Here is a 22,185-nt window from a genome sequence, read left to right as displayed (position 1 = left end):
TGAGGCAGTTACATTAACACACAATCATCTCACTGCCTCTCAGTAACAGACACAGCCTACTCTCTGAGGCACCAACTGTCTCTCTTCTTGCTCAGTGACAGTTGAGAACATTCCGATGATGCCCTGTTTGAATGCCGACACATTAGCTGCCACTGGAACTGTAAATTATCTGCACAACACCTCCCCCTAGTGGTCACACCAATGTCATTTCCTGACAATCCCCTCCAAATGATATGTGGTGTGTCCCATGTGTCATTTACCCTAGTTCCATGTGTGTTTCCATGAACCTTCCCGTTCCACACATTACTTGATCTCCTGGATCTCTTCCACCCCTCCTGCTCAGTGCATGTCTCCCTGAGCTCCTCCTGGGTGTTCACAGATCTCTCGACTGCTATCACTGAAGAGACCTGTGCTTGCTTCACTACAAAGAACTTGCCCTTCTGAGACCTCATAGGTATCAGAAACGTTCCTTGACCACCCTCAGTGTCACTGCCACTAACCCTGGCCTGAGTGTCTTGCTCCTGAACCTCAATCTGTTCTTTCTTTACAGTCTCCTTCTTTAGTTTTGACTGCAAGTCTCCAGGCTGTTTTATCACACCTGTTCCTTCACCCACCACATCAGTGCAAGCTCGTGCCTCTTGCACCACAAACCTTTCTGGTGGTTTCCTGACTCGTTGAGTCCTTCGTGGAATAATCTCTGTACACCCCCTATCGCCCTTACTTTCACTACTTGTCTGCACCTCTGCATCTGCAGATGGCACTTTCTCACTCTCTCTAGTAGTGATGGGTGAGGTCTGTGTACTTCTATGTTCCCTGGAGGTGCTAGGCTGGCCATCTGGCTTAACCTCCTGTGTTTGTGTGTCCACTGAAGTGCTAGGCTCCTCCAAAGTGCCTTGTTGATGTGAATCACTAGGCTGATGTGAAGTGACTAGTTCCTTATCCTTCACATCCCTGGATGCTTGTACCCCTCCATTTCCAGAGTTTGTGTTAACACCAATGCTTTTAAACTTAACAAAAACATCTTGATTTGGATACACTTTTTCCCATCCAGCATGGGCTTCAAATCTAGCACTCCTGGAATACAAAATCCTGTTCCCATCCATTAGGAACCTGTACTTTTTCCCTTCATAGCCCATAAAACGCAGCCTTTGGCTCTTGGGCTCATTCTTTTTCCTGAACTGAGAAGGAATGTACACTGAGGCATACTGGCCAAATACTCTCAAGTATTTTAGGTTGGGTGCTCTGCCATATAACAGCTTATATGGGGTTTGATTAATTACACTGCACCATGACCTATTTACAATGTGGCAAGCCGTTCTTGTGGCTTCTCCCCACAAACTAGCCGGTGCTCCAGAATCCTCCAGCATACAGTCCCTGATTTGATTAATCATTCCTATCCTGTGTTCAGCTAAACCATCTTCTGCAGGACAACCAGGATTCGTGGTCTTATGCTGGATTCCCTTCCGCCCAAACCATTGCTGTAATTTGTTACAGAGGAATTCCCCACCTCTATCCGTCACAAAAGTGCCCACTTTGTAGGGAAACTCCCTCTCAATGAAATTCACCCACTTCTTGATAGTATCAGCAGCCTCACTTTTGGTTTTGAGCATTGCAACATAAGAAAACCGGGTATGCCTGTCCACAATCAGTAAAGTAAACTTGTTACCCCCTACACTCTTTACTTGATGTGGCCCTGACAAGTCTGCGTGTACCACCTGAAAAGGCCTTTGGGTTACGCATTTGCTCACCTTTGCTACAGGATAAGCCTTGACTTTTACCTTCTTACACACAGCACAGTCAAGGTAACTATTACAGTTCTCTACCCTGAACTCTGGGCATATCTTTTCCAAGTTTCTCAAACCTTTGAAACTTATATGGCCCATAACTCGATGGAAGTAATGTACACAACCATCATGCAGTGGCTTATTTGTTACATTCCCACACTGCCCCTGTGCCACCACGTGGTAAATATGGTTTTTCTTTACAGCTTTACCACACACTACCCCCTCTTTGGATACAATCCCTTCATTCCCTTTGAAAAGGATCTCATACCCATCAGAGGTAAGAGAAGATACACTTACAAGGTTATTTAGCAGTTCTGGTGCACACAGTACATTATGAAAAACCTTTTTCAAACCTGGGATTAACACAGACCCTTGTACTTCTACATTGCCAGAGTCACCATCTGCAAACACAACAGTGTCCAGTGGTGCTGGCGTTGGGCTCTGTAGTTCATCCCTGTTAGGGGTCATGTGGTGAGAACACCCATTGTCCAAAATCCAGACAGACTGGTTCTTTTTCCCACTCACAACTCCCTCCACAGAAGTAGCAATCCCCCTCCCATTCTGGGGCTTCTTCTTATATGAAGTCTGTCCTTTCTTTGCCGCAGAGACCTTCGGACAGTTCTTTCTCAGATGCCCGGTCTCTCCACAGGAATAACATCTCAGTGTCCTGCAGACAGCAGCACTCCCCTCCTCGGGCAAGGACGTAGGTTGGTTGGTTGGTTGGTTGTCGTCTCCAACTGGTCGCTCCCTTGAAGCTCTCCTCAGAGTCTCTCCTCTGTACTTCTTCCAGGATCCTTGATGCAACAAGGTCCACATTCAAATCAGCTTCAGCTACTCCCTGAAGGTTATACATTAGACATTCCCAATCATTGTTTAGACTACTCAGAAGTATGTAGGCTTTCTGGGATTCCTCTATTTGAATGCCACGCTCACTGCACTCTGCAAAGTTGTCCTGCATTTTCTTTAAATGCACAAGCACAGATTCACCTTCCTGTTGCTTGCAGCAGTATAACTTTCTGCTACAGAGCATCTTAGACAAGGCTCCAGCTGGCTGATTAACGCCTTCCAGTGCTTTCCACACATCAAACGCTGACTTCTTATTTCTGATGTGATTCAGTTGGTTTGGCTCTACAGCTAAAACAATTGCTGCTGTAGCCTTTTCGTCACCAGCTAACTCGTCTTCGTCATCCAGGTCTGGCTGTTTCTTTACATAGTCCCATAAGTCCTGCTTTATCAACAAAGCCTTCATGTAGACTTTCCAGGAAAAATAATTTTTGTCATTTAATTTTTCAAATCTGATGGCCATTTCCATGTTGCTCTGAGTCGGCGACTTGAACAGATGCAAACAAACACACCAAACAGACTGATAAGAGCAGAGTCCGTGAGTAGACACACTTAAACTCATTTCTCTTCAGGACTTTTTCTCTTCAGCCCTCCAATAAGCCACAGCTCACCAGTTGCAGAACTAGATCTCCCACAGCTTCTCTAGCATTGCCCACGTGGCTACTGGGCCCGTAACCCTTGTTGCGGCTCATGTGCTGCTCCCATAACCCTTGTTGGGACCTATGGAAATGACGCGCAGTGTCCACCACTACCACCTGCAGAGTTCAACCACGTCGACAGGACGCCAAGAAGAAGGAATCTGTGAAGATGTCTTCAACTAATAACGACTCTTACAAGTCTTCACTCTAAACGAGGGCTTTAATCTTCCTTTGCAGTATTTACAACATAGATATACACAGTGTATTGGACATCCGTCTCTAATGCACACTATTTACACCAACCAACAATAACACAACCTCTGAGGCAGTCACATTAACACACAACCATCTCACTGCCTCTCAGTAACAGACACAGCCTACTCTCTGAGGCACCAACTGTCTCTCTTCTCCCTCAGTGACAGTTGACAGATCAACATTCTGATGATGCCCTGTTTGAATGCTGACACATTAGCTGCCACTGGAACTGTAAATTATCTGCACAACACCTCCCCCTAGTGGCCACACCAATGTCATTTCCTGACAATCTAATAGTCATCTAGAGGTAATGGCAAAAGTGGCAACCCTTTGCTCACTACCTAATTCAGGAGCATGAACTCATTACTTGTAGGTTCCTTCAGGGAGTTTCTGTCCCCTCTTCTCATTCAGCCACCTTTCCCCACTTGATTCCCTCAGATGTTTTGTATTACAATCCCCTAATTCCCAGCCATTGGCTATGGTGGTTATTGGCCAGGATTGTCAAGAAGGAAGATGAGCACAAAGCTGAGGAAGACAAAAACACCAGCTGTTTTCAGAATGACATGTTACTGATGCCCAAGAGTTGTAATTATCAGTACCTGTTATGATTACTGTGTACTGAAGATTTTATAAGACTTTGGACTTGATTGGGTTCCTGAGATGTTTTAAAGACAGTCAGTCATATTTGTCACAGTCATAAGTTTCTGTCATGGTTAATGTTTTAAATATTAGATTATTATTTGATCAATTGATAAAACGTGATGGTGATTTTGTTCAATATTTTCCTGAAAAAATATTTTGACTGACATATATTGCTAGCCAAAAAATTTTCCAAACAGTTTCTTAAGCAGGTTCTGTCCCATCTTTATGTTCTGTTTTTTTTTTGAACAGCATTCTGCTGTAGCTACAAGATAAAATTTCAAAGCAGTCTGGTTCTTAAGCCAGCATACACATACACAGGCTAATGGGCATTTGGGCAAGAGCCCTGGTAGCACAGTGGTTAAATGCCTATACTGCAGCCAGTCACTCACAAACCACATGATTGAGAATTCAGTCCCCGCCAGGGCTCAGGGTCGACTCAGCCTTGCATCCTTCTGAGGTCGCTAAAATGAATACCCAGCTTGTTGGGGGCAATTAGCTTACAGATATAAACCACTTAGGGAGGCCTTAAGTTCACTGATAAGTGGTATAGAAATGTACTTGTCATTGCTTGCTGTTGCTATTTGATTATCTTTCTAGTAAACAGGGTTGAAATACAGCATCAGATTATTTTGAGAAAAGACTTTTGTCTTGAAAAGTTTCTTTATAAATATGGCAAAAGGATTTGTGTTGTAACTGCTGAGTGCATTAAAGATATTAACAGGGCAAATGCAAGCTTTTGGTCTGAGCTGACATCTCAGTTTCCTTTTTCCTTTCTGTCCCTTTAAGTGTCCCTGCAAGGTATCAACACCAGGAAAGCCTTCAAAAGTTCTACAATTCAGGACCAAAAACTCTTTGACAGAGACTCTCTACCTGTGCCTGTTCTTGAAACATACAGCGTTTGTAATATGCCACCACCTCTGAACAACCTTTCTTCCTACAGGTAACACACCTTGTATTGGTAACTAAGCAGGAAGGTTGCCCATTTAGTTCTTAAAGTCATGCTGCTGAGTGGTCAGCTAGCCGATAAGACAACCTCATACAATCAGGGAGTTGGAATGCTTTCCGTACAAAGACAAGCTGAAATATTTTGGCCTTTGTAGTAGGGAGAAAAGATTATGGGGGAAGGTGGGAAAGGCACCATGATACAGGTTTGTAAAAGTGCAAGATGAGATGAGAACAGACTTTTATCTCACAATAGTAGGGCTTAGGCTCATAGGGCACTTGGCAAGTGGTTTAGGACAAAGAAAAAAGTAGTAGTTTATGCTGTACTGACCATTTAGCTGCACTTGTCCTCCTGTAAGATATCAGGTATGGTTCAGGAGAGGATAAATCTCAGAATACACATATTTCCTTGGACCACACAAGTAACTGTCTTTGAACTGGTAAAACATAATTACAGATAGCTGAAACAGCTGTCTTTGTTCAGATGTGGTTGTGCTACAAAGTAGTTGCTATATGCACTGTGGCAAAAATATTTCCTGCTACATCATGAGGACACAGTAGGTGCCTACCCTAGCGTAGGATAAGGTGGAAACGTTTGATCCTTTTCCTCTTGCACTAGACATTACGGACTAGCAATATGGAATCTTTTCATTGTACCTTGTTATCTGGGCCATATTGTATTAGGTCTCTAGGTAAACATTTCTCCTCCTTGTGCCAGATGTTTGTGTGTGTCTCATTGTATATATATGTATCCTTTTTCCTAGGGATGATGGCAAAGAAGCACTTAAATTCTATACAAATCCATCATATTTCTTTGATCTTTGGAAGGAGAAGATGCTGCAGGATACAAAGGATATAATGAAAGAGAAGCGGAAGCATAGGGTGAGGTTAAGGGCATCTTTTTCTTACTGAGTTTTTTTAGCACTTAAACAAGGCATGGGAGGAAAACCATAATAGGTGGCAGCTATCAAAATTGAAGCAAGCTTCTTTTAGAGGTGAACATAGACATTTCTGTTACACAACTGGATTAGTTCTTATGATTTCAGTTTAAGCAGAAAAAGTTCCATCAGACCTACCCCTTGGGGTGTTTGGCTATTTCTTCTGTTACATGGCGATATTTAGAGCCTCATCACAAAATCTTATCAATGTATTGTTTTAGTGCTAAGGATGTAAGTCTGTGTACAGTTACCTGAGAGTAAGTCCTGTTGAATACAGCGGAGCTTACTTTTGAATAAATATACAAAGAATTGGGCTGTAAACTGTAAAATCATACTACCCTACCTTTTATAATGTATCCCCTGTCTCCTAACCCTGTCTCTCTTCAGTTTTTATGGCCTGTGATCGCTTTCAAGATGACAGGAAAGTGCTGAAACTAGTCAGTCTCCAATATAACGTGCCAGATATTGTGCTTTCTGTGCCAGGCCTCTTCCCCTTCACATTATTTCTTTAAGGACAAATGGACTCAGCTTTCCTTCAGTTTCAGAAACTGTGGCTATGAAGAGGGAATGGCTTCTTGTGCTGGCTGAGCAGAAAGCACATCATGCTTGTTTCTCCTGTCTTATGGGCCACAGATAGTGTTGGGGATGTTCCCCAGTGGCATGGGAGAAAGTGGCATTCACAGTTGTCAGGCAGTATATGTTCATGTGAATGTGCAAACATGCATTCTGGCTCCCTGCTCTGTTTTTGAAAAGGGGGATTCTATGATGACAGCACTCTTTCTTTGTAAAATGCCCTTTGAAGGAAAACCCCTGGAATAAGTAAAATACACACCACTTCCGAAACCTGAGAAATGGTACCCTGGACCATGTTGTAGGAGAGAGATGTACTTGCTCCTTCCCACAGCTGGATGCTGTGACTGGAAGAAAGCTGCTCTGTGACACTGGTATACAGTTTTTCTGCATTAAAGCTGCAAGTTTATGCAGCCAGGATAGTGTCAAACCCAGTGATAGGAAATTGCTTCAGTAATGTGTAAATCCACCCACCAAAGCACCTCCTACAGCATTATTTTCCAAGCTGTCCAATGTGGGAAATGGACACTGTCCTGGAGAATTCAGTTGTTCAGGCATTCACTTTCCTAGCTAAGACTTTAACTAGCCAGTTAGCCCTTCCATTTCAAACAAGGATTAGGAAGAGTTCTGAGTTTTTGAATTTATTTAAAATAGACTTCACAGATAATAGAATGATGAAAATAAAACAGAAGCTTTTACAGTAATTTCTGTGCCTTGTGCTTGTCTTTTCTCTTACATTATAAATAATGTTCTCCAGCAGAGAGGAAATAAGTTTTTAAAAGATCCTGTGTGATCTCAGAGAATAGATGGGACATCTTTGCTACTGTCAATGAAATAAAATAGTATGTTTTTACAAATCTAACTTGGTTTTTATTCAAAATCATCTTGGCTTGATCTTTAAAATACATATTTATTTTATAGAAAGAAAAGAAAGATAACCCAAACAGAGGAAATGTGAATCCTCGAAAAATCAAAAGCCGAAAGGAAGAATGGGAAAAAATGAAAATGGGACAAGAGTTTGTTGAGCCAAGAGAAAAACCAGGAGGGTAAGAGAAATCCCAGTTCTGGACATGGCTGCTCTGGCTGCTCTGAAAGTGATTTGTATTGCCCTGTAATTCTTCCGGTCTCACCTTGATATGCTCATCCTAGAGGGGTTTTAGATTACCATTTGACAGTGAAAAGTGTGTTCTGGAAAAAATGTATGAGCTCCGTGTGTGTGTGTGTGTGTGTATGTGTGTATGTATGTATGTATATAGTAGTTCAGATTAGACATCCAAAGGCTTGGGAGCATGGCATTTCTGGCTCTGTAAATCACATAGCTTTCTAGAGGATTTCTGACACATTTTGCTCCCAGTAGTCTGCTCCACAAGGATGTATGTACATAATTCTGAAAAAAGAAGGAAATGTATAAATGGAGAGCAAAGGAGACATGTGATATATATTAGGTGTACAATGGGAAACTCATCTGATTGCATGCTATGCAGCCCAACAGTCTTGTCCTATCAGTTGCTGAACTTGTGTGATAGTGTTTTGAGCCAGCACTGATTCTATAGGGATTGACATGATTGCTCCTCCTCTTTCTGTTGGTAGATCAGAGTTGTATTAGTACAGACATAGTGCTGGCTACATTTAAGAATTGCAGCTCTAAATTATTGTAATTTGCTTGTATTGCAGTCTGAATGGAAGTGGACCCATGATTGCTCTTCCACAAAGCTCCCCCTCCCCTTTTAAATATTTTTTCTCTTATAGGTGTGTGGGGATGGGGGAAATCATCCTAAGTAGAAGAACCACCACTGCTTATTCTTGAATTACTTGATATACTCAATGTTTTCTTCTTCTTCACCTAATAATAAAAGCTCAGAGTTATCCAGAGACACTGATGCATAGAGATTGAGGACATACATGTTACAGCACGTGGAATTAACATACAGAATTTGCTGCTACAGGAAAAATCATAGCTTGGTAATGTCACTTTGTAAACTACAACGCCCAGAATCCCCTTCCCAACCCCTGGTGCCGCTGCACTGGCTGGGTGGAATTTCCCCAAGTTGTAATCTAAAAGCAACTTTTCCAAGGTGTCAGAAAAAATGTTTCAGTGACTTGTTATAATGGTCTATAAATAACCTCTAGGTTTCAGCAGTTACATGGTATTCAGTAACTGTTACTCAGGCACAAAAAGAGGATGGGCAGATTGCCTTTATGTCCTATTCATGAGCTTCCAAAATGCATGTTATTGGCCACTGTAGAGCTTGACTGGGTGGATTACTGGTGTGATCCCGTAAGATTGCTGTTATGATGTTATGGAAACAATTCCCGGTAAACCACACCTGTAAAAAATATATTTCCCAAAGCTGTTGAAGAAAAGGTACTGTCTTCTCAATTTTGTGTAAGGGGTGTTAAAATACAGATAATCTGAAGGCATGAGACCAGGTACCTGTCAAAGAACTTGCTTTGCGCAAAAGAAATCTCTGGGTTTTTTTCAAGAATTCAGCTGACAAAATCCATCCAATTGCTAACAGAAGATCAGGCAAACTCTTAAGCTATGTTGACAGTATATCTTCTGTCACACTGCCACTTCCTGCACTATATCATTTCAGATTGCCACTGGAGCATCACATGTTGATAAGCTTCCCAGGTGTTGCAGAAGGAGAACTAACACACCAGGAACTAGGACTATCTCCCAACATGTTCACTTTTAACTGGCAGGGGGTTCCTGACATGTGGGGGAGCATTCAGACATATATCATCTACTGTCACTATCCTGTCAGGATTCTTCCTCGTACTGTAGTACTGGGAATGGTAGCAGTTTTTCCCAGTCCAGGATCTGTCGGAATTGTTATTGTTGTTGTTGTTGTATTGCAACTTCCATTACCCCAACCATCATTAACATATCTAGAAAGTATCAGGTTGAGGAAGACTGGTATAGACTTGAATCCCATTGTGGAGAAATGCGGGATATAAATCTTGGAAATAAATAAAAATAAATAAATAGTGATTGCAGTACGTGATATATCAGAATTATAGAATGGGGAAAAGCTGGAGATAAACCTGATTTAATTTCCCCTGCCCTGTTACCCAGAAGAATGCTTCTGGTGTTAGGCTATACAGTGGTACCCCGGGTTACGAAAGTAATTCGTTCCGCCGCCGCTTTCGTAACCCGGAAACTTTCGCTAGCCGAAAAGCCCATAGGCGCTAATAGCGAAAGCCGCGATTTCGTGCGAAATCGCGCCGAAAAGCACCAAAAATTTTCTTCGTAACCCGGAATAACCTTCGTAACCCGGAAATGGATTTTTCAATTGATTTTTTTCGTAACCCGGAAATTTCGTAAGGCGGCGCATTCGTATCCCGGGGTACCACTGTATTGTATATACAAATAGACATACGAATAGCAGAGGACTGAACCAATCTTACATCACCAGAAATATTTAGAGAAGACATTTAATAAGTCATATAAATGGGCTCAGAAGGAAAACCAACTCCTGTTACTCCAGGGAAAGAGGCATGCACACAGGTTACAAAAGCTCCTTCTTTGTACAATAAAAACAACCTTTGTCAAAAGAAGTTCAGTCCAAACTGTCAAATAGGATGCTTATAGTATCAGTACCATAATATTGTTGTTTTTGATGTCCCCATATCTTCTTTTTCCTGACAAATACACTCAAAATATTCTTCACTTCATTCTAAGAAATTAAAAGGAAGAATGTTGGCTAGTATGGTATCTGTCATAATAGTTGGGGTTTTGTTGATTTTTAGGTACCCATCTAACATGGTCTATCAGAATGGTAGCATTGGCTCCAATGAAAGTGTTGATGCCAACTACTATCCCCCTCCTCCTCAGCCAGATTCAGTTTCACCATCCCCTCCTGCATTCACAGATGACAGTCTTCCACCACCACCAATGGAGTTTACGTAAGTACTGTTGAAGTCACAGTTGGCAAAGGGAAAAAAATGTACTTAGTCATTTTCTAGAACAATTGCTGAGGCAGGGCCAAAGTGAGCCTGTTCATCAGCTTCATTCATGAAGTGTCCAAGTGTTTTTGCAGGAGACTGTTTTAAAGAAATCCATAAAGCATTATACAATAAATATGTTGCCTTCATCATGCAAAAACATGAGAAAATGTATTATTGCCAGATCATCTTTACACTGTTTCACACAGCACATTTATCCTACATGAAGACAGTATATTTCCCCAATGTAGGGTAAAATGTGTTATGTTATTGTGTGGAACAAGTCTGTCTTGTTTGAAGCCATTGTAAAGCAAGCTTGTGGGAAATAGCTGAAATTCATCTACAAATAGCGGGACATCTACTACATAGGGAGTAACTACTGCTGTTTGAAAACATGAGATATAAGCCTATGTACATGTTTCTATGATCATGAATTTTTTGTTATTTGCAAAATCAACTTCTAATATTTCACCTTCCATTTTCAGAGTAATTCTGGGGGTGTTTCTTATAGTCACCTTATCTTAAGGTAGTTGCCTTTCCAGGTTTATGGCATATATACAGTTAGGGACCTGTTCCACAATGGGACAACTGTCACAATGGAGCAACTAATTGGTACTCTGGGCCCTGGTCATCAGAACTGGTATCAAATAATACAGATACAATTATTCTTAAAGAAACTGCTTCAGATACAGGAATATCCTCGCCCACTTACTTTTTTAAAAAACATGTGCGTCTCTCCGGCTGTTTATTCTAAAGGCCAAATAGCATACATATATCATTGTCTGCTAGAAGAAACATTTGGGAACCCAACGCTTCATAAGGCAGGATGGGAAGCAGAACTTTCCCTTTCACTTGATAGTAAGACCTGGGAAAATATATGGATTCATTTACCATATATACTCGACTATAAGTCGAAAAATTTATGCCCCAAAATGAACTCCAAAATCCTGGGTAGACTTGTGGAAGGGTCAATGAGTTAATGCTAATAGATTTTGTGAAAGAAGAAGTGCCCACCTTCCTCTTTAGCCTTGTAACGGCTCCCGGCACTGGCTCGCCTCTCCTCCTCTCTCCCTCTGTGTGTGTGTGTCTGTTTCCCAGGCTCTCAGCCTTCCTGCGGAGCCAGACCTAACAAGCTGGTGCTGAGAGAAGGAGCACAAAGAGAGTATGCCCAGGCTTGTACCCCATTTTGCCTGGAAGTCCTGGGGGTGAAAAGGAGAGAGAGAGAAAGCCCTGTCCTCTATTTCTGAAAGCCATGAGTCTTGGGGATGAGAAGGAGAGAGAGAGAAAGCCCTGTCCTCTATTTCTGAAAGCTGTGAGTCTTGGGAGTTCTGGGGGTGAGAAGGAGAGAGAGAGAAAGGCCTGTCCTCTATTTCTGAAAGCCATGAGTCTTGGGAGTTCTGGGGGTGAGAAGGAGAGAGAGAGAAAGCCCTGTCCTCTATTTCTGAAAGCCATGAGTCTTGGGAGTTCTGGGTGTGAGAAGGAGAGAGAGAGAAAGCCCTGTCCTCTATTTATGAAAGCTATGAGTCTTGGGGGTGAGAAGGAGAGAGAGAGAAAGCCCTGTCCTCTATTTCTGAAAGCTATGAGCCTTGGGAGTGAGAAGAAGAGAGAGAGAAAGCCCTGTCCTCTATTTCTGAAAGCCATGAGTCTTGGGGATGAGGAGGAGAGAGAGAGAAAGCCCTGTCCTCTATTTCTGAAAGCCGTGAGTCTTGGGAGTTCTGGGGGTGAGAAGGAGAGAGAGAGAAAGCCCTGTCCTCTATTTCTGAAAGCCATGAGTCTTGGGAGTTCTGGGGGTGAGAAGGAGAGAGAGAGAAAGCCCTGTCCTCTATTTATGAAAGCTATGAGTCTTGGGGGTGAGAAGGAGAGAGAGAGAAAGCCCTGTCCTCTATTTCTGAAAACCATGAGTCTTGGGGAGGAGGAGGAGAGAGAGAGAAAGCCCTGTCCTCTATTTCTGAAAGCCGTGAGTCTTGGGAGTTCTGGGGGTGAGAAGGAGAGAGAGAGAAAGCCCTGTCCTCTATTTCTGAAAGCCATGAGTCTTGGGAGTTCTGGGGGTGAGAAGGAGAGAGAGAGAAAGCCCTGTCCTCTATTTATGAAAGCTATGAGTCTTGGGGGTGAGAAGGAGAGAGAGAGAAAGCCCTGTCCTCTATTTTTGAAAGCTATGAGTCTTGGGGGTGAGAAGGAGAAAGATAGAAAACCCTGTCCTCTATTTTTGAAAGCTATGAGCCTTGGGGGTGAGAAGGAGAGAGAGAGAAAGCCCTGTCCTCTATTTCTGAAAGCCATGAGTCTTGGGGATGAGAAGGAGAGAGAGAGAAAGCCCTGTCCTCTATTTCTCAAAGCTATGAGTCTTGGGGGTGAGAAGGAGAGAGAGAGAAAGCCCTGTCCTCTATTTCTGAAAGCCATGAATCTTGCGAGTTCTGGGGGTGAGAAGGAGAGAGAGAGAAAGCCCTGTCCTCTATTTCTGAAAGCTATGAGCCTTGGGAGTTCTGGGGGTGAGAAGAAGAGAGAGAGAAAGCCCTGTCCTCTATTTCTGAAAGCTATGCGCCTTGGGAGTTCTGGGGGTGAGAAGAAGAGAGAGAGAAAGCCCTGTCCTCTATTTCTGCAAGCTATGAGCCTTGGGAGTCCTGGGGGTGACAAGCAGAGCGACAGTGGGGTCTGTCCTCCTTCTCGCAAGCCATGTGCCTTGGAGATGCTTTTGGTAAGGGGAAGAGTGTGTGTGTGCGTGTGCACGCACGCTGAGGTTTGTTTCCCCTTTTCCATGCTGAGACTGATGCTTGGGAGAGGTCCAGAGAGTGAGCGATAGTTCAATACTCCCAAAGCCCAAGATTTTTTAGGCAAGGGTGATCTAATAGATTATTGCAAATTTTATTGTAAATTTTATGTAAATTTATATTGTAAATGCATGTTGTTTTTCTATGCCTAATAAAGGTTGACTGACTGACTAATACAGGGGTAGGTAACCTGTGGCCCACGGGCCAGAAGCGGCCCAGTGAGGCCTTGGGACCGGCCCCAGCCCGGTCCTGCCGCCGATTGCCGCCGGGGCCTTTGGCCTCTCGCGCGCAGGGGCAATTGTCTATAGAAGCCTCAGAAACATGCATTTATATTAACATTTTTTAAAAAATCAGCAAATTTTTTCACGTGTCCTCCACTTTTTTAAAAAAGGTGTCCACCATGTGAAAATTTTGTCCTACATTTGTCCTGGTTTATTTATTTATTTAAATTTTTTAAAAATTATTTACTTATTTATTTTTTGGCTTCGACCCCCCAGTTGTCTGAGGGACAGCAACCCGGCCCCCGGCTCAAAAAGGTTGCCTACCCCTGGACTAATAGATTAGAACCAATTGAGTAGGCTCTTGTGCAGGGAGGAATGTCAGAAAAAGCTGAGATGGACTGCTGTCCTTTCAGCATAGCAGATTTCTTTGTCTATGCTCTAACTAATTGAACATTTCTGTCTGTCTCCTTTCTTCTCAATCTTTGTTTCAACAGCTATCCAGCACACAATCAAAGCAGTTCTGGAGGGCTGAAAAAGTCCAGCCTAGTTAGCCCAAGCCACCCTCCACCAGCTCCTCCTGTGGGCTCACCACAGGGGGCCAGACCAGGCTTTGCCCCACCTCCTGCCCCACCACCACCACCACCTATGACAGGTGTTCCTCCCCCGCCTCCACTTGCTGGCTTTCCGACTGCAGGCATCCCACCTCCACCATCTCCACCCTCATTCCCACCACACCCAGATTTTGCAGCCCCTCCACCACCGCCACCTCCAGTAGTAGAGTATGCCATTGTACCTACACCCCAGTTATCCCAGCAGCCAGGCAATGCACCTCCTCCTCCTCCACCCCCACCCCCTCCTGGTCCTCCTCCTTCATCTTTTGGTGGCATGGATGGTTCAGAAGCTCCTCTTCCACAATCGGATTCAGTGCCTTCCAAGCCCAAATCCTCCTTGCCTGCTGTTAGTGAGGCTAGAAGTGACTTGCTTTCTGCCATTCGTCAGGGTAAGTCCTTTTTTGTTTTGTAAATCCAAGTCTTACTGTCTGAAACTGAATATTACTTTTTGTATTTTGCCCATAAAAACGTACTGGCAATGCCTTTAGAGTTAGGAGTATCCCCTTTCAGTTTTATTTCAACTTTGGGTCTATACACCACACATCTTAACCAAGTGGCATTTCAGAAAACTGTGTTAACATCCACACTTCCTGACTGCTTTTTTGGTTATTTGTCATCAGAAAGCTCCAATAGGAAGTTTAGTTCAGGCTGATTCAAACAAGAGAAATAATTGAATAAATTATTAAGGATCAATTGAAAGTCATAAAACTGAATATCAAAATAATGGCTGGCTTCTGTTTTTCCAAAGTAGAATGCCCATCGTTGCCTTATACAGCATGCTTGCGTAATACACAGGCATGCTTTACGTGGCTTTCAGCATGTTGAAAGCTGTGTGGGGAGAAGGGGCGGCACGTCCCATAGGGACGAATGGGGTGTGCATGCCACTGCATGCACGAGCCCCATTTATTTAAATGGGGCTCGATCATAGGTGGTGTTTGTTTTATATGGGGGAGTCCGGAATGGATCCCCCCACGTAAACAAAGGGCGAACTGTACCAGTATGTTTTGCTGTTACCCAACATCATTTGTGATTCACACAGACAATCTGCATTGAGATTTTCCTGCTATTTCAAGTGGTCTTCAGCATTGCTTTTTATTAGCAATGCATTTCTCTCTTTCTACCATCCCTTTAAACATTTAACATAAAGCAGTAGTACATAGACTGAAAGTTACTTATTATGGGATATTTCATTTGGTCCTATTGAAGATCCTGTCCCCAAGCCCATTCTATTAACAATGGGTGCTTATATCAATAATTCAATCCTTATTTAAGTTGTGGTTTTACTTACTTAGAGTAGCCCTTCCTTTGGCCCTTATGAAAGACACTAAAAGTAACCTGTTGCTTGGAAATGGCAATCAATAACCTTCCTTCCTTCCCTGCCAGGATTCCAGCTTCGCAAAGTAGAGGAGCAGCGCGAACAAGAGAAACGAGATGTTGTGGGCAACGATGTTGCAACCATTCTTTCACGCCGCATTGCAGTAGAATACAGCGATTCAGAGGATGATTCTTCAGAGTTTGATGAGGATGATTGGTCTGATTAAATTTCAACCCATCGTTCAGGCTTTCTTGCAACAGAGAGAGAAATGCACATAACTTCCCAGATTGCAAAAACTCTTCACTTTTTATCTCTTGACCAATAACCAAAGATTCAAGTATCAAGCTTCCAAATAATCTTTATTTTATTGGTATTATGCCTCCTGCCCAGCAAGGAGAAAAATGAAAATTTTCCCCATATCTCCAGAATCTCAGGGTCCAAGGAACGGGCAGAGTCTATTTATAGATTTATTTTGGGTTAGGAATATACTTTTTAAAAAGACTTAACAATGCAGGACACTTTTTGCATTCAAAAAGTGTTTGTTAAGATGACAAGCATGTTAAAGGCCAATAAACCTAAAGGCAATGCTCTTTCTGTGTAGCTGTATGTTGGGCATTGGAAATGCATAACAGTAAATGATGCTATGAAATAGTGACTTGCCTTCTTACCCAGGAAATGGGCTCAGATTTTGATTCCCACTCTATCCCTTTTACAGTCTTCTTGAATGCTAACTTCAAAACTTAAAACAAATGTTTAAGAGTTGTACCATATACAGAGCTTTTAACAAGAAATATTGTGGAACTGCACACCTACTTTCCCTCCAAAAAATAGACAAAATGGGAGAAATGTGTGAGAGAACAAAAATATTTTGCCAATTTTTTTGGGCTCAACTGTTCTTATTAATGGATGTGGTATTTCTTAAACTGGGAAGAATTTGCAGCACCTCAGATAGGAAATTATAAGCAATGGAGTCCATATTCTTACTCCAGGAAGGATATTTTTTGGAAAAGGGTGACAGTGGCAAATCATAGCTATTGGATCAAGAACCCTACCCCTCCAGATATCACATGTGGCTTTGAGGAATCACAGAGTGCCTGCTTATGGATGAGCTTGGTCATCTGTAATGTACATTGTATAGTCAACCATACTAACTTGGTTTGGCCTGGGAATGGGCAGTTAACCAAGGTTAAGGGGTACACCCCTCACTAGACTTTGGAAGGCACACTATTCTGCCCATTCTTTTTTCCCCACAAAAACAAGCTGTAAATCCCCCCCCCTCCCCTATGACCAGCAGGTAATATGGCGGGGACAATTTCCCCGTTTCTTGGTGCAGGGGGGGGGGACTTTCTTAAACCAGAAAGTAAGCCAAAGTTCAAAGATTTTCCTCTTAAAAAGTGGAGTGAGGACTTTTGAGATTTTTGAGTCTTAAGGCTTGGGGCCAGCATGCCACCTCTGGGCTGCATTTCCCCACTTCTACTTTAACCGTTGAGTAGCTAGCCTTCTCTGTTATTACATAAAATCTACGGATTTGTAACATCAGTTTGTAGGAGTGGTTCATGGAGGACAACTGTTATAAATGGAAATATTCACTAAATTTTACTTTTAAGATCAGCACAGCAGCATTAGGTGTGCATACCTCTATCTTGCAAGGATTTCCTTGCAAGTTGATATTTAAGCTGTCAAAGGGCAAGCCTTTAAACTAATTTGAGGGATCCCGTTTACTGAATGATGCTGGGCACTCTCATAAGGAAGGTGCTGATTTTAGGTGCCACTAGGATACCCTCCTACCTTTTTACCAATCTGAAATTGCCTATCTTTACCTTCCCTTCTTTCTCACTACAATTTTCATTGTAAGACTTTAACACCAGGGAAAGATAATATTGGCTGGTGGAGATATAATCTTCTTTCTGTCTGTCTTCTCTTTCCAGCTCTTACGATGATGATTAGTCTGGTTCTTTTAGAACTTTGGGTGTTGGAGCAAAGCCTAGAGCTCAGTGTTATATTTAGCCAAGGTACCAAAGCAGGGATGGGAAAGTGTGTGGCCCCCTGAATGCTTTTTGATTGTCACTCCCATTGGCCCCATCCATCATAGTTAATACTGGGGAATATGCAGAGTTAAGAGTTCAAAAGGTAAAGCACCACACATTTCACATTCTTGAATCAAAGTCTCAAAAGCAGACAAGGATGTGTTTCAGACTTAATTTAATGTCCAAGTGGGGGAGAATTCATCTATAAACTCCACTGGGAAAGTTCCTTCAGACATTCCTTGTTGGAATTCTGGTGCTTTTGTTTGCAGCACTGAACAGCTTTGAATATATTTTTTCAGTATCTTAAAGAAAGGGCAATTCACTCTTGTTGGTGATTTACACACTTTAAAAATCACTCTAGATCTTAGAAGACAAGATGCTTATAATAATGCTTCTAGGTTGTCCAATTCATTTAGTTCTAAAGAATATATTTTAAAGGACCAGGAGAAACTAGCTGCTGTCTTTCACATGGGCAGTATACAGACCACCCAAAAAGGGCGATCTGTCGGCGTCTTGCTTTGCTGTGTGAGGGAGCCGCAGTGGACAAACCGTGCGGCTCCCTCGCGCAGCAAAAAGGACCTGCAAAAAGCGGGTCCTTCTTGCAGCGCCATAAAGACGTCGTAGTGCACCAATGGTGCACTTGTGATGTCCTTATGATGCCGGGACATGCGGACACTAAGCATCCATCGCGTCAAAATGGGTGGCACGCATGTAGACAGGGCACCGCCATTTTGCTGCTGCCAGTACGTACTAGGCTTACCCTAGTAGAGGCTGGATGGCCATCTGTTGGGGATGTTTTGATTTGGATTTCCTGCATGGCAGGGGGTTGGACTGGATGGCCCTTGCGGTCTCTTCCAACTCTATGATTCTAGTACGTACTAGGGTTAGGGAGCGTCCGAATGGTGCGCGCTTCCTAACCCTACTGCCGCCACCATGCTACATTTTGCTGGTCTGTATCCCACCATAGAACATTTGTCCTTGAAGGTGCCATTTCTACTGTGGTTTGGAATGCATAACTTAGACACTACACCATACAAATCCTAGTGTTCAGTCATTTATATTGGCCTGTTTACTCACAAACATGCCGTCACCATCATGCCACACTTGGGATTTTGTTAGCTAATGTGTTCCCCACTCCCATATTCTTGTAAATGATGGCACACTGGGTGGCAGTTTCAATCTGAGTTGGCAATGGAATGTACAGAAATTGGGGCAGTGACAATCCATAAACAGTGTAGAATATGAACATGAGGTTTCCAATGTGTACTTAGCTTTCTAAGCATTTTGATAGAGGTGCTAACTGTCTGTATTCCTTCAGCAGTAGATAGAACATTAGCTGTCTGTGGTATAGCTTCTTCTCTGCATGAAGAAGTTGCCACTCAGCCCCCTGTATATTCACATAGGGTTGGAAAAGATGCCTTCCTAAAAGCCACTGCAGTCAGCGTAGACAGTACTAAGCTAGACAGACCAGTGGCTTGACTCAGTAGTAAGCAATTCTCTGTGTAGTTCCATGCTAGGGGGAATAGTGGCCCAGGAGAAGAACTCTACCCAGGACTTCAGAAATAGTTAATAATAGTTCCATCTTCTTAGCAGGTCTCCTTCTGCCTTATATGAAGAAATATAATGACCTGGAGAATGATCTGCATAGTTAACACGAATGTCCTGTAAAAATCAATTGTCTCCAGATTGCATCATTCAAAGATAGGGCAAGCCAACATGCTTTTGACCTCCACTCACAGTTCACTAGCCAAGTAGTGGGGCATACACAGGCCACATCCTACATTGTGCTTGCAGTTCTTGTCAAATGGAGGAAAAAATTCCTTGATTTTTATTTTATTTTATTTTATTTGAATCTGAAACAAATGTCCTGAAATGTCAGTGTGACTGATTATCCAAAATGGGGGAGAGGGGAAATGGTTGCCAAGAATGATTTCCGAAAACTTTTTGCTTTGGGTTTTCTGACTCTGCTCTGATCTTTTGGTGGTAACCTATGAGTTTTGTTAGCTAATTTTCTTGGGTTCTTGAATTTTGGTGTAGCACTAGCAGCATTCTAGAGAGCAGGAACCCTGATTCAGTTTTCATGTTTCCCAAACTTTGGTCCTCCAGGTGTTTTGGACTTCAACTCCCAGAAGCCCTATCCAGTTTGGCAAAACATCAGGAATTCTGGGACCTGGAGTCGAAAACATCTGGAGGACCAACGTTTTGAAATCACTGAGTTAAACAAAGGTGGAGGAATCTTGCTTCACACTTCACCTTTCTTTTCAAATTTCAGAATTCTTAAGAAAATTCATTAAAGCTGCTTGCAGATGGCAGAAATGGCATCAATTCATTCTGTATTCTTTTCACTTCACAGAATATTTTATGCTTGCCCCTCCCCTCTTTTTTCTGTGGTCTTGGGCTACAGTATTTTCTCTTCATTTTTGACTACAGTTCTGAACTGCAGACTACCTGCAGATGCAGAATACAGGGTCCAAAAATATTATAGTCATTGAACTTTTAATCCTTCCCTTGCTTCTCCTACACAGCTGACCAAATCCAAGGAGAGGGACTTTTCAGAGTCCCAGAGAGCTACTGACCTATCTCAAACAACCGTTTAGGAAAGCCGGGACTCTTAAAATGTGCCTGCTCTCAAACAATATGCCTGACTAAACGGAACTGTGCCCTTTTAACAGGCTACTGTACCTGTGCCTTCAGAGACTCAAGCCATGCTGCTTTTGATTTCTTTGTTAAGCAATTAAAAAAGAACTGGTCTTGGTGTGGGAAATGGGTAGGAATTTGATTTTCTTTAATTGCAGCTTTTAACTTGATTCATTTAATTGATTTCAAAAACTAACATTTTTGTTTTCCTATCTAGAATGGTAAATAACTTCTATAAGTGCCTTATTTTCATATGACAATTATATTGATAAGATTAACTATTTCAGATGTATCACAGGGACTAAGCTAAAACAAAGGATTGGATAGTGAAGGTTCTACATTATCTTCCAAGTCCACTCCCCTCCATATGGTTTGAACCACAGCTCTTATAATCCATGGCAAGCACAGCTAGTGAATGCATTGTCTGTGGCTGCTGGGAATTTAAGTTCAACACAGCTGGAGGGTATCATGTTGATGAAGGTTGATTTCTTGTAAAGGTAACTCAGCATACTAGCCATAGGGAAAGGCTGTTAGATTTGGGGGTTTCCTGCATGGCTGAATTCTGAGTTAAGGCCAACACTCTGAAATCTTATATGAATGACCATATATGTTTTCACTGGCTTTCTTGAGATAAAGCATATAGACAAACAGCCTCTTTGTTGTACAGTGGGCCCTCAGTATCCACTGGGGTTCCAGGACACACACACACACCCATGGCTATCAAAATCTGTGGATGTTGAAGTCCTATTATATACAGTGGCATAGTAAAATAGTGTCCCTTAAGTAAAATGGCAAAATCAAGGTTTGCTTACTGGAATTTATATGTGTTTTGAGTACTATGAAGTCATGGATGGTTGAATCCATGGATAAAACATCCATGGATATAGGGCCAACTGTACATTGAAAACCTACCGTGTGCCAGAGTCTGTTTGTCACCATAGACTTAGCAGTTGTCTATTCTGGTGTCCAGGATGGATGCAGGAAAATCGGTTTTAGCAGGGGAAATTCTGTAATGTCCTACCCTTGTTCAGTACTGGGGCCAGTACAATGTACTGTATATTTTTGTACAAGCTTCATTGTTCAGTGCCAGATTGCAGCCTATTCATCTCGGGTGAAGAGGGGGAGCATCATCATTAGTGTCTGTAATGTCGCTTCACTTTGGCACCCTCATTCACTCTGTTCATCTTATTGTCTATGGTTGCAGTTCTTAATCCAATCTTTTAAATATTGCTTTTATAATCTTTTCAGTCTTGTCTCTCTCTTTTCTTGGGAGACTTTTTGTAATGAACATGTGATTTAAAATACTTTTTACTATGTAAACTTTTAAAAAGTGATAAATCCCTTCTAGCCAATTTGCAGTTGTATCCATGTTGTTTCTTTGAGAATAAGGGGAATGATGTGATTTGGAAGAGAGAAAATGATTCTGGCGGTTGTATTGGAGGTTGTACTAGAATCCCTCTTTGCTGTAGTTCTTGGAGTGTGCTGAGCTGCATGTGTACACATGAATTCACATACACACAAAAGATTACCTTTCACTGGTCTGTATAAACAAATTCCCCTGTGCTCCAGGACATGGATAAACTACCGTATTTTCCGGCATATAAAATGACTGGGCGTATAAGACGACCCCCAACTTTTCCAGTTAAAATATAGTTTGGGATCTACTCGCCGTATAAGACTACTCCTCTTCCAAAGCACACCAAATAATTTTTTTTAAAAAATCAGATTTGATTTCAATCTGTTAATTTTAATTCAAATGCTTATGACATGCAGATACTTAGCAGGAAAACTTATTGTATACATAGCCTGCTTGGATTGGTCAGCTCTCCCTGCCTGTCCAGCCCTCCCTGTCTCCAAGACTATCAGAGCGGTATTGCAAACACAGCTCTTTTTTCCATACCCCGGGCTTCCCGGACGCCTGCAGCTTGTTCCGCCCTTCAGTTACATATGCGGTGACTGCAGATTCTCCAGTCCGGCTTGGAAGTTGTCCTATATGACAACACCCGACGTATAAGACGACCCCGACTTTTGAGAAGATTTTCCTGGGTT

The 22,185-nt window shown here is 42.4% G+C and overlaps 1 protein-coding gene across 3 annotated transcripts in view; it reads left to right on the top strand.

The window, feature by feature from the left end:
* The window catches only part of WASF2 (WASP family member 2), a 56,971-nt gene extending 35,483 nt beyond the window's left edge, over positions 1-21,488 (top strand). For all 3 annotated transcript variants that reach the window (XM_089479562.1, XM_089479561.1, XM_089479560.1), the window contains 6 exons: positions 4,949-5,102; positions 5,869-5,986; positions 7,534-7,658; positions 10,366-10,521; positions 14,041-14,546; positions 15,541-21,488. In XM_089479562.1, the coding sequence (XP_089335688.1) occupies positions 4,949-5,102; positions 5,869-5,986; positions 7,534-7,658; positions 10,366-10,521; positions 14,041-14,546; positions 15,541-15,698 (1,217 nt within the window). In that variant the 3' untranslated portion in view covers positions 15,699-21,488. The remainder of the gene's footprint in view (positions 1-4,948; positions 5,103-5,868; positions 5,987-7,533; positions 7,659-10,365; positions 10,522-14,040; positions 14,547-15,540) is intronic.
* Positions 21,489-22,185: the final 697 nt, after the last annotated feature.

The sequence above is a fragment of the Sceloporus occidentalis genome, unplaced genomic scaffold, assembly GCF_023333645.1.
Source record: "Sceloporus occidentalis isolate IW3139 unplaced genomic scaffold, rSceOcc1.0.p SCAF_13, whole genome shotgun sequence".
Classification (NCBI taxonomy): domain Eukaryota; kingdom Metazoa; phylum Chordata; class Lepidosauria; order Squamata; family Phrynosomatidae; genus Sceloporus; species Sceloporus occidentalis.
This window is presented reverse-complemented; position numbering and strand designations above follow the sequence as displayed.